The sequence below is a fragment of the Cajanus cajan genome, chromosome 5 (genome assembly GCF_000230855.2).
Source record: "Cajanus cajan strain Asha chromosome 5, NIPB_CcT2T_4, whole genome shotgun sequence".
In the NCBI taxonomy this organism is placed as follows: domain Eukaryota; kingdom Viridiplantae; phylum Streptophyta; class Magnoliopsida; order Fabales; family Fabaceae; genus Cajanus; species Cajanus cajan.
Genome location: NC_138521.1, coordinates 1274270 through 1285935, shown reverse-complemented (window position 1 = coordinate 1285935; position 11666 = coordinate 1274270). Strand labels below are relative to the sequence as shown.

General features: G+C 35.9%; 2 protein-coding genes across 3 annotated transcripts; one reads left to right on the top strand and one right to left on the bottom strand.

Moving 5' to 3' along the window:
* Positions 1-686: 686 nt before the first annotated feature.
* Positions 687-10555, top strand: FDM1 (XH/XS domain-containing protein). Its single transcript, XM_020348415.3, has 9 exons — positions 687-913; positions 999-1038; positions 6160-7049; positions 7233-7414; positions 7965-8054; positions 8178-8465; positions 8945-9160; positions 9476-9714; positions 10313-10555. Exons 3-8 carry the CDS (start codon positions 6167-6169, stop codon positions 9704-9706), a joined length of 1890 nt encoding a protein of 629 aa, XP_020204004.2. The 5' UTR covers positions 687-913; positions 999-1038; positions 6160-6166; the 3' UTR covers positions 9707-9714; positions 10313-10555.
* Positions 2155-5361, bottom strand: LOC145958175 (uncharacterized). 2 transcript variants are annotated; one of them, XM_083074694.1, is made up of 4 exons: positions 4883-5361; positions 3372-4792; positions 2833-3232; positions 2155-2721 (listed from the first exon to the last, which is right to left on the bottom strand). In XM_083074694.1, exons 2-4 carry the CDS (start codon positions 4790-4792, stop codon positions 2317-2319), a joined length of 2226 nt encoding a protein of 741 aa, XP_082930820.1. In that variant the 5' UTR covers positions 4883-5361; the 3' UTR covers positions 2155-2316. The 2 variants fall into 2 exon arrangements, with proteins under 2 accessions (XP_082930820.1, XP_082930819.1); XM_083074693.1 differs by having other exon boundaries at positions 3372-5361.
* Positions 10556-11666: the final 1111 nt, after the last annotated feature.

Below are 11666 nucleotides of genomic sequence, written 5' to 3'. Positions count from 1 at the left end.
CATTAGCATTCCAGAAAGTACTTTTACAGTCATTAGCATTCCAGACCGGAATAGTAAAATTATTGTTCATATAATTCCGGAAAGAACTTTCCGTAATAGTAACTTTAATATTATGGAAAGTACTTTCCGGAATTATGTAACAAAACATTTCCGGAAAATACTTTCCAGAATAAGAATTTAATATTATGGAAAGTATTTTCCGGAACATTTTTATATAATTTCGAAAAGAACTTTCCGTAACAGTAAGAAGAAGAAGAAGAGTGCCAGAAAGAGAAAGAAGAAGGGTGTGCGAGGTGCGGAAAAAAAAAGAAGAGGAGTGTCAGAAAGAGAAAGAAGAGGGGTGCGCAATGTCTTACTTGTTCTATGGAAAGACACATTGGTACAAAAATGACTTTTAAAATTGGAGTTTTAAAATCAGTCATAAAGTAGTCATTTTAAAAGTGACGCGGAATGGCCCCAGAACGACCCGTTCTGGTGCCGTTCTGTGAGGGGAAGGGGGGTGCGAGGAAGGGAGGTGTAAATTTAGGAATTTTTTTTTTTTAAAAGAATAATTTAGATATTTTATATTTTCTTTTAAAAAAAAAAAGTGTGTTTATACGAGAGTGGAAGTGTGTTTATCATCTACTTTTTTATATTTTATGATAATGGCCCATCATATTTGATGCAACGCAAAACCCCCTCAGTCACGGGATATTCCACTTTTGTTAACCCTTCCAGAATTCCAAAACAGTCACAGTGACATTCCCCAAGTCAAGCCACGTTAGGAATCACACACAACGGCGCACAAAATTCACCCCTCTATAACTCACCATCAGACCAATCATTGGCCTACAAATAGTACCTAACCTCTCCGCCTTTACTCTTCCTTAGATTCAACCAATACCACCGTAAGACCCGTGCAGCGCCAACACAGGTGATCCTTGCTCACCCAAATGATTCTCGATGGATTTTTGTTATTATTACTGCCACTCACTAGGGTTTTCATTTTTCATTCTCAGTTTCACATTTCACTGTGCCGATCATTTCACTCTCTTCACTGTAAGTTCTACTGTTCTCTCTCTCTCTACCTCTTTTCTGCTTCAAATTGTTCTTCTCTCAGTTCACAATGCGTTTGAGATTTTTCTTCGTTGAAAATGATGAAAATCTATGTACAATTTGTCGAATGTCGAGATTATTTTCGTTTTTCCGACTTCATGCATGTATTGTTCGAAGAATTCCCTGTTTTCTGGCGAAATTAGATCGTTGTTGTGTTCGATAGAGAGATTCGATGGTTATGGTTTGTGATATTTCGAGAAAACTTGTTTTTGACTCGGTAAACGGCGGATTGACTAAGAAAATTAGCAATCTAAGCTCTGAAGCTGTAGATGATAACTTGCGTGCATGATATTCAGATAATAAAGGGAAATTAGAGTACAATTGTTGTGTTGTTTGAAGTTTTTCTCAAGTTGATCACAAATCTGTGTGGAGTGCGGGACTGCTTCACTTCTGAAACTGGAAATGGGGTGTTTGATTCCCTTCTCACTTTTTGATATTAAAATATATTTTCTAAAATTTATTTTAAAACTTCTTTTTCAAAAGAAAAAAAAGAAGAAGAAACAGTTGCTTACTTCTGCTTCAGCAAGCTCTCCTTGTCACTATCCCCTACCTTTCCCACACCTCCATCTTTGCAACTGAAAGGAAAAAAAAAGAACTTGTGTGATGGGTTTATTTTCAATTTAAGTTTTGAATCTTATTCCAAAACAAGTGTATCAAAAACCCCAAACCAGAAATAGGTTGGAAATGTTTTCTCATTCTCTTCTTCTATTTTCTTCTTTATCTGATTAGTGCCGTTGTCTGATTGATGCCACACCTGGTACTGAAAACCCTTATGATATTCTTCTTTTAGGTTTTGCTCTGGTGATTTTTATCTTGTGGGCCTTTTTTTTTGTCTTGGTGATTCCATGCCATTCCCTGAGGATTCATCATTTTTCTGATTCAAAGATAGTGCGCACACACACACACACACATATATATATTGTTTGGGGGGGGGGAGGATCAAGGTTGTCAAACTCGAGAGTCTACACAAACTCGTGGAGCTCTGGTAGACTCGACTCGTAGACTCGACTCGTAGACTCGTAAGAGTCTACCTAATATTAAAATATATTAAAAAACATGAACGCACACAATATGATATCACTATTTCAACATTCTAAGTCTAAAATAAGTCAAATAACAACAATAAAATGTCATAATACAAATCTTAACCATACATAAACAACCAAAAGTCGAAAACACATAAGTCCACAAATCAAAAACATAAAACAAGATCTAAATTAATCAATCAAAGTCCAATCCTCCAACAAATGCATGTGCATCATCATCATCTTCATTTTCTTCAAGCTCATCCTCTTCATCTGATGATAAGGGTTCTTCAATATTCACATCATCAAAGACCAAATCCTCAAGGTCATTTAAAGTTGGATTGGTTGAATCTCCAACTAGTTCAACATTTCCACCATCATCCACATTTTCATTTTCATCCCTAAGTGGTGGTTGGACATCCTCTCCATTAAAAATAGCATCTCCTTCCTCAGTTATCCACTCATCATCAGAATGAAGTTCATCAAAAGGAATAACAAGATTTCTTTTCACTTGTTTACTCTTTAGCTTCAAGTTATACATCACATAAACCAAATCATTCATCTTCCTTTGGTGCAAGCGATTTCTTCTCTTTGTATGAACCTAGAAAATAGAACACAAAAACCAAAATTTCAAGATTACCTATAAGGCTAAAACTCTAATTTCTAAACATTAAAAATTAACAACTAAAAACAAAGACATTAATTCAATTACCATTTCAAATGAACTCCAGTTACGCTCACATCCAGAAGAGCTACAAGTTAAGCTTAGTACACGGATTGCAAACTTCTTTAACTCTGGACATCCATCCCCATAGAAGTCCCACCATTCTGCAGGAAGCATAATCTTCCTACTAGCCACTGCAGTATCAAGACCAAACAACCCTCTAGCATAATGAAATTCAGCAAGTTGCGTACCAATCTTGCTCCTCTCATTCAAGTCACTCACCAACCTTGTCATACAATTGTATAACCCTTGTTTAACCTCAACATCATCATCTCTAAAATTAGGGTCATAATGGAAATGGGGATTGAGGTAATATGCAGCTGCATGTAAGGGTCTATGGAGTTGTTTATCCCACCTTTCATCAATAATATTCCATACAGGTTCATAACTATAAATATGAAATAAATGCAAGTTAGGAATATTGCCATTATCATATACTAGAAACATCAGTACATAACTATACTAATTTACTAAATAAGATCATTAAATTTCAATAGAAATATAGTTTAGAACTAAGAAAAGTTTACCTTTTCTTAACATTGCCGAAGTTGATTTTTATCTTTTCCTTGGCACAATCCATCCCATCATATATAAAACCCATGGCAGGTTTTTCATCAGAATCCACCAAGCGAAGGACAGTCATAAGAGGAACAACGGCTTTGAGACATATGATTATGTTCTTCCATAGACGACTATCTAAAGCCATGCCTTCCACCTTTCTTCCCTCCGGTGTAGAGGAAAACTTACTTGATTTCCACTCATTTGAACTAAACATACACATCAATGATGCTTTATTATCATTGAGACAAGATAGAGTTAAATAAGCAGTAGCAAATCTAGTTATACCAGGCCTAACCAAGTCCCTCCCCTTAGTGAACTTCTTCAACATGCTAATGAGCATTGTTCTAGAGTATATGTAGGTGGTAATCTTTCTTCCTTTCTTGATAGTCACTTCATGAACCTTTAGCTTCTTCTCAAAATCCTCAAAAATCAAATCAATACAGTGAGCAGCACATGGAGTCCAATACAAATTCTTCCGTGTCTGCATTAACATTTCACCTGCTGCCTTGTAATTTGCAGCATTGTCTGTCACAACTTGGACAACATTCTCTTCTCCTACATAATTGACAACATCATCCAACATTTTAAAAACTTTATCAGCTGTTTTAGAGATGTCAGATGTGTCTAATGAATATAGGAAGACTGTCCCCTTAGGACTATTGATCAAAAAGTTACAAATTGATCGCCTCTTCTTATCTGTCCATCCATCAGACATGATTGAACAACCAGTCCTCTTCCATTCCTTCTTAAACTCTTCAAGCATTGAATCAGTTTCAATCACAGCTTGTTTCAAAAGCTTCTCCCTCACATCATGATAAGAAGGGGGTTTATAACCAATTCCATATCTCCCAATCATCTCACACATCTTTATAAACTCTACATTTTTAATGGAATTGAAGGGAATGGCACTTGTGTAAAAATACCTTGCAACTTGTTGATCAACTTGGTCCTTGTAGTCTTTTTTCATCATTTGGTTTAATGTTATTTGAACTCCAGAACCACCAACTCCTTTTCCTTTTGTCAAAGCCCTCATCTCCATCTCTTTCTCTATGTCATCTTCCTCATCAATATCAACCAATCTCTTTTTCCTCATTGATGTCTCTTTAGCCTCCGCAACAATTTTCATCATTAGAATTTTAACTTCTTCCGGTACCATTGCACATGGTTCAGAATCTTCTCTAGTACCAGCAAGGTGACGCTTAAATCTAAAAATCCCCCCACTGATAGTTTTTGTGCAATAGTTGCACTTCACCTTTTTTCCATTGCCTAGAACATCTGTCCCATGCTTCCAACCCATGTCAGTCCTATTTCCAGGGGCATTTTTCCTTCCTCTGGAAGAAGAAACTGCATTGCTTGAAGACTTTGAGCCACCACCGGTTTCAGACATCTTGCAATTATAGGAGTAACCGAGTAAGAGACTAAGTATATGAAAATTGTGAATAACACCAACAAGATGCAGCAGAGAAGTAACACTCACGAGTCACGACGCTGGAAGAGTGGAAGCTGCAATGATGGAAAGCGATTTTGGCGGCGGCAGAGATGCGGCGGAGATGCGGCAGAGATGCGGCGGAGGGAGACTCGCGTCCGTCCCAGCAAGATGCGGCGCCGTTCGTAGCGGCGGAGAGGAGCCCTCGTAGTGGCTGAGACGCTCGCGGTTCGTAGAGGGGCGATTAGAGTTTAGCTGCGGAGGGAGACTCGCGTCCGTCCCAGCAAGATGCGTTCCGTTCGTAGCTGCGGCGGAGATGGCTGTTTAGGGTTTAGCTGCGGAGGGAGACTCAGAAACGTGCAAATGGTGGAGCAGCTCGCGCGCGCAGGGAAGAAACATTTTTTCACTTACTGACCTAGGCAAAACGACGTCGTTTTTGGGCCATTTAGGGGTCAAAAAAAAAAAGCCACCAGACTCGTGGACTCGGGCTAGACTCGCGATTCTGACCGAGTCTACCCGAGTCTACCCAAAAACGATTCTACAAGCGAGTTAACCCGTTTTGCTCCCCTAGACTCGTAAACTCGTCCGATTCTACGAGTTGACTCGCGAGTTTGACAACCATGGGGAGGATGGAATTCAGGGCAGTTGTTGTGATTTGTGACTTTGTCATTGGCATGGTTGTCAAAATCAAGTGTTAACTCATAGAACAGTGTTTACGATCTGAGCAGCCTCCTCCGAGCTAAAACACTTCCATAATTGTTTCTTTGCAGCCCTCAGTCAGATTGGCTCAAGCTCACGAGTGCAGGGGATGATAGAGTGGCTTTTTCTTTTGAGGAGTGTTAGCAATACACTTTCTTTTATTTTCATGAGTGGGGTTCAATAAATAAGTAGGGATACTTACATAACTTTGTGATTTCCAACTAATTTTAACCAATAGTAGAGCATGCATTATAATAAGTGTGTTAGGGAGTGTTTTGTTAGCATTTTTCTTTTTTTATTTGTTGTTTATAAACCTTTTTTATGCTTCATCGTATAAAATAAAAAATTTATAACAGAATAAGGCAATTGATGAATTTTACTCCAAAAAATATGTATATAGAAAAGTTACTCATTTTTTCATAACGATTTGATTGTGTGCCAAGGCAGACCATTATTTGCTTGTCACTCAATATTGTTATTTTTTCCATTGTTTCGTGCAAATTATGAATGACTATTTCCTAAGTTTTTTTTTTATACTAGTTTTTGCTTTGATGCTTTCTGAAAAAAAAATTCCCATCAAATTGTACACAACCCTTCTTCCTGAACTAATTTTTGTTATTTGTATGCAGAGCTTCAATGGACTACAGCTCTGAAGAAGACTCAGATATCAGTGAATCTGAGATTGATGACTACTCAGAGAAACCATATGAACAGTTAAAGGCTGGGAAATACAAGGTTAAAAATATGAATGGAACTCTTAGATGTCCCTACTGTGCTGGGAAGAAAAAACAAGATTACAAATATAAGGATTTATTGCAACATGCATCAGGAGTTGGTAAGGGTTCTGCCAACAGAAGTGCAAAACAAAAGGCAAACCACCTTGCTCTAGCAAAGTACTTGGAGACTGACCTAGCTAGTGAAGCAGATCCAATCCAGCGACCAGCTTTACCCCAAGCTGTTAATCAACCTTTACAGCAAGATGATCTTTATGTTTGGCCCTGGACAGGCATAATTGTTAACATAAAGGATAAATCGATCGATTCTGGATATTGGTTGAAGGAATTTGCCAAATTCAAACCAATGGATTTTCATATATTCTTGAAAGATGGTGATCTCATTGCTCAAGCTGTTATTGACTTCAATTGTGACTGGAATGGTTTCATGAATGCAAGTGAATTTGAGAAGTCATTTGAAAATGCACGTCATGGTAAAAAGGCTTGGAATTCAAGGAAGTCAGAGGCTGGCTCAAACATTTATGGATGGATTGCGCGGGAAGATGATTATAATTGTGGAGGACCAATAGGGGAATACCTCCGCAACAAAGGAAGGTTGAGGACAGTTTCAGATATTGTTCAAGAAGAATCTCAAAGCAGAAATAGTATTGTGACAAACCTAACTCATGAAATTGAGATTACAAACGAAAACCTTGACAAAATGCAGTATAAGTATAATGAGAAGACTATGTCCTTGAGTAGGATGCTTGAGGAGAAAGATAAGATTCACAATGCTTTTGATGAAGGTTTGTATACTTTCAGTTTGTAGCATCTGATTTTGCCTTCTTGCATATATAATCCATATTTTTCAAATGTGGCTATATATGTTTTGCTATTGTGAGATACATTCTTGGGCAATTATGAATGCAGAAGGAAACCTTAAACTATGTAGTTGATAATACTCCATAATTGTTTCACTTCTCTGTCAGAATCAAGGAATATGCAGCGAAGAGCTCGTAATGAGGTACGGAGGATCTTGGATGAACAAGAAAAATTGAGTAGTGAATTGGAGAAAAAAAGGCGCAAGCTTGACTCCTGGAGTAGAGATCTAAACAAACGAGAGGTACTAACTGATCAAGAGAGACAGAAGCTTGAAGAAGAAAGGAAGAAGGTAATATATATTATATTTTTTTGCCTGAAATATATTTGTATTTTAAATATGTTTTTTATTACCTTGATCTTTCTGGCTTATCTATATCTGTCACTTGTCAGTTCAAAACTTTTTGGCCTGTTTTTGTCTTTAATCGGTACTAATATTATATCAGTGGTTGCTACTGATTTACGGCAAGTAATTTATTTTTATGCTATCCACTCCTATTAGATTGAACCCTAAAGTTAATAGTGCCAAATTTATAGCTTCCATTCATTGTGAGGCAATATGAATTCATAAAAATGGTTCTATTTTTAACTCTTATTTATGAAAATAATTAGAAAGAAGGATGTTACCTTCATATGTTATGTGAAACATTAAACACTGAATTCTAAAGTGCCAATGTTAATTTTTGGAGAAAAAAGCAGCTTATTTTTCATTCCATTAATAGCCCTTTAGAACATTTATAGCTTCCATCCATCATTGTGTTAAGGTGCCAATAGGGTTTGAAAACATTATCGTTTATAACGTGCTTTCACAGGATTCTTATATAATCTATTTGTCTTTCTAGAAAGATTTGAGGAATGAATCACTCCTGTTGGCTTCAAAGGACAAGGAGATAGCTGATCAAAATGTCTTGAAGCTTGTTGAGGAGCAAAAGGTTTGCCTCTGTTTGCCTCTATTTTGTATTTAGCATCTTGATTATGAAAAGCTTATGTTATTTATTACTTAATTCTGATAAATCATGAATGCCTTCAATTGATGTGAATTTCAAAATTTCCAGAGAGAAAAACAGGAGGCCTATGACAAGATAATTCAGTTGAAAAAACAGTTAGACGCCAAACAGATGTTGGAAATGGAAATTGAAGAGTTAAGAGGGAAATTGCAAGTTATGAAGCATCTTGGAGATGAAGATGATGCAGCTGTGCAGAATAAGATAAAAGAAATGAATGATGAACTGCAAGAAAAAGTAGACAATTTGGAAAATATGGAGGCCATGAATCAAACCCTCATTGTGAAGGAGCGTCAGAGTAATGATGAACTGCAGGAAGCTCGTAAAGAATTAATAAAAGTATGATCTTGTTTACTTTATCTCTGATAAAAGTCCCCCCTCTATCTATATATAGAGATTTGCCAATTTACACCCACTCGTTTTTTTTTTGGAGTACTTTAGCAATCTAGGTTGCAATTTAAGAAAATCCTAGTTTTATCTTGCTAAATACACTTTAGAAAATTAGTGAGTGTACATTTTCTAACATACACACTTATTTTCAGAAGGAGTAATGTAGCAGCTTAAATCTTGGGTGTATTTTAAGAAAATCCAATTTATATCTTGCTAAAAAATAAATTGGTGCATTTAGGGAATCCTCTATAAGAATTTTGATAAGCTACAACTTCTTCTGTTCCTGAATCTAGTCTAGCTAAGCTGTGAGATATGTTTGCAAGAATATTCTCTCTACCTTTCTGTTGGAAATAAGACTTTTGATATTCCATTATTGTATCGAGTAGATTGTCAAGACTAAAGTTTTGTTTTTTCTTCTAATGTTTTAGGGGTTAGATGATATGCTGAATGGTCCTAGAACTAATATTGGGCTCAAGAGAATGGGAGAGCTTGATCAGAAGCATTTTGTGAATATCTGCAAGAAAAGATTTCCTTCTGGAGAAGCTGAGACCAAGGGTGTTGAGCTTTGCTCTTTGTGGCAGGAGAATGTGAAGAATTCAGCTTGGCATCCATTTAAAGTGATCACAGATGATGATAAAGTTGAGGTATGTGCCACCATGACATGCTTCATGTGTTCATGACGGAGTTCTGTCTTTTAATGCTTAGTTGATTTGGATACTTGTAATGTTCTGTTCACACATTGAAGAAATTTGTTCTATATGCTTTCTTGTCCCGAGAAAAGGGTTTTAATTGTTAGTAATTGATTAATTGTATAATTTGTAGTTAAGTTACAGACTTGGCTTGGCATATGTAAATGTTCCTGTGTTATGCTCTTTCACCTCTTGATCTGGCTTATATCACTAATACTTTTAGCAGAGTAGCATAATACTGAAACAGATAATGATGTTGCATTTATACAGAATATTATAGATGAGGAAGATGACAAGTTACAAAGCCTCAAGCAGGAATGGGGAGATGAGATACATTCAGCTGTTGTTGAAGCCTTGAAGGAAATAAACGAATACAATGCAAGCGGTGGGTATACTGTTGTGGAGCTATGGAACTTCAAGGAAAAAAGAAAGGCTACTTTGAAAGAAGTTATCAATTATATCGTGGATCATATCAAGCCACTTAAGCGCAAGAGAGCTTAGGTAAAAAGGTTAGTGTTTCAAACTATCAGTTGAGTTTTTTTGAGAATTGCTTTGTGTGGCTGATTAAAGAGCAACATTGATATTCCTGTGATGGCTTCTCTGATTAAAATAGAATTTGGAAAGAAAGAATAAAATATTTGGATGCATCTCTGTGTGCATGTGATAACTGTTAGACTTAATGGGTACAGTGATTAATAATATGTAAGTGAACTATGAAGTGATTGATCAACATAAATGAGTTACGTGTGTGGCTAAGGTCATATACGGGTAGTACTTTGCTGGCAATCCTTATTTCCCAAGCTTTGGACCATATGTTGGTTGTTTTCTGTTTTATTCAATCACTGCATCAATAGGTTTTTGCTTTGCTAGAAGTCGGGTGTTTTTAATGTCATTTAAAAGCAGAAGATGAAAATGAATTGATGATGAATAATTTTAGAAGCAGAAGATGAAAACGAAATGGTGATTGACTAATAGAATTAAATAGACCAGTTTTCTAAATTTGTCTAGAGAGAGAAGAAATTCTGTATGTACATATTTCAATTTAGTTAATATCTCTCTTAAAATTTTATCAGATGTTATATCCTGGACTTATCTGAGTCTTTACAGGTGACAAATGCATGATATCTCAACTGGAAGATGGAAAGTAGCACCGTTTTCTTTGGCTTGTAAGAGCCATTTGAAACAAGCTGCTGGAGATGAGCGTTGAATATGATAACATTTCATCATTATTAATCGACTTGAACTCCTGTAATCTGACAAATTTCCTTCATTACTAACTATGAATCAAGTTTCTCATAGTATGTCAATGGATGCTGATCGATCAATATATATATATATATAATTAATGAACCTAGTTTGAGAAGAAAAATGAAGAGAATAGCCATAATAGGGATAATTTGGTTTGAATTTCTTTTGTTATATGAAATAGTAAAAAAAACTTGGAAGGTGGTGAAACAATCCCATCATCCAAATGGATGAAAGGATTTTCCCGTAGTTGTGCTGCCCATTGTGACATAGAAACATGAATGTTTTTATAGCCCAACTTTCTTTTCGTTGGCAAGTTCAAGGGGATAAACCTAGGGTTATCAAGTATTTGAAAACATAATACAATTTAATTGAGTTTATACTATGTACTTATGTTGTGTAAGTTCACGTTCCAGATAGATTAGTTATGATTATGTACTAATGTTATTTCGTATTAATGTTATGATTATGTACTAATGTCTTGATTATAAAATATAAAAAAAACAAAAAAAAAAAGAAGCAACTGTCCGCTCTGAATTTTGGAGTTTGTGCTCGAAACTTTTAGATTTCAATCAATTTCAAGTTTTGTCGTCCAGTCCAATTCCGATTTTTCTTTAATTTTTTGCTTGGTTTATATTCAGATTCTTCAAATTAATTTTAAATTAGTTTCTGGAAGCAAACAGAGCAATGTTCCAGAAACTAAGTTTTCAGAACAAACTATAGGTGGAAAAAGGAACGAAATGCAAAAATAGAGAATGGGAACGGGAAGAGACTCACTCGATGTCTTGCCTGAAAATAGCCTAAAAAAGGAGTATAGTTAGAGAAGAAAGGGCCAAACAATTAAAGAATTGGCGACAAATTGAACAAAATGAAAAATGTTATAAAACAATCTGCTTGCAGTCTAGTTTAAAGATGATGCTATCTAAGTTGTTGGATGAGACCCATTTGATTGCTGTAAGGAAAGTTATTGCTTCAGTTTCTTCTGAAAGAAATTCCATAAAATCAAGATGATGTTGTAGTAACAATGTTGTGAACACTTATGCAAGTTGCTGTTCCAAATATTGCTACATCATTGAAAATAGTTGCAACACGATTGCATTCCATGAAACTTTCGTGCGGTTTAATCAATCTAGCATGATTCAGTGTCTGAACAATGGTTGCATGTAGTGAACGTTGATTTTATTTTATTTTTTAAGTAATAAAAATATGAAAGTTT

Bases quoted from the DNA above. Each gene is read 5' to 3' on its own strand.
- LOC145958175 (XM_083074693.1), bottom strand. From the start codon at position 4,792: ATGTCTGAAACCGGTGGTGGCTCAAAGTCTTCAAGCAATGCAGTTTCT. The intron at 3,233-3,371 runs GTAAACTTTTCT...TCATATTTATAG, and splicing joins TTCGGCAATGTTAAGAAAAG to TTATGAACCTGTATGGAATA. The intron at 2,722-2,832 runs GTAATTGAATTA...TCTATTTTCTAG, and splicing joins ACTGGAGTTCATTTGAAATG to GTTCATACAAAGAGAAGAAA.
- FDM1 (XM_020348415.3), top strand. From the start codon at position 6,167: ATGGACTACAGCTCTGAAGAAGACTCAGATATCAGTGAATCTGAGATT. The intron at 7,050-7,232 runs GTTTGTATACTT...CTTCTCTGTCAG, and splicing joins TCACAATGCTTTTGATGAAG to AATCAAGGAATATGCAGCGA. The intron at 7,415-7,964 runs GTAATATATATT...TTGTCTTTCTAG, and splicing joins TTGAAGAAGAAAGGAAGAAG to AAAGATTTGAGGAATGAATC.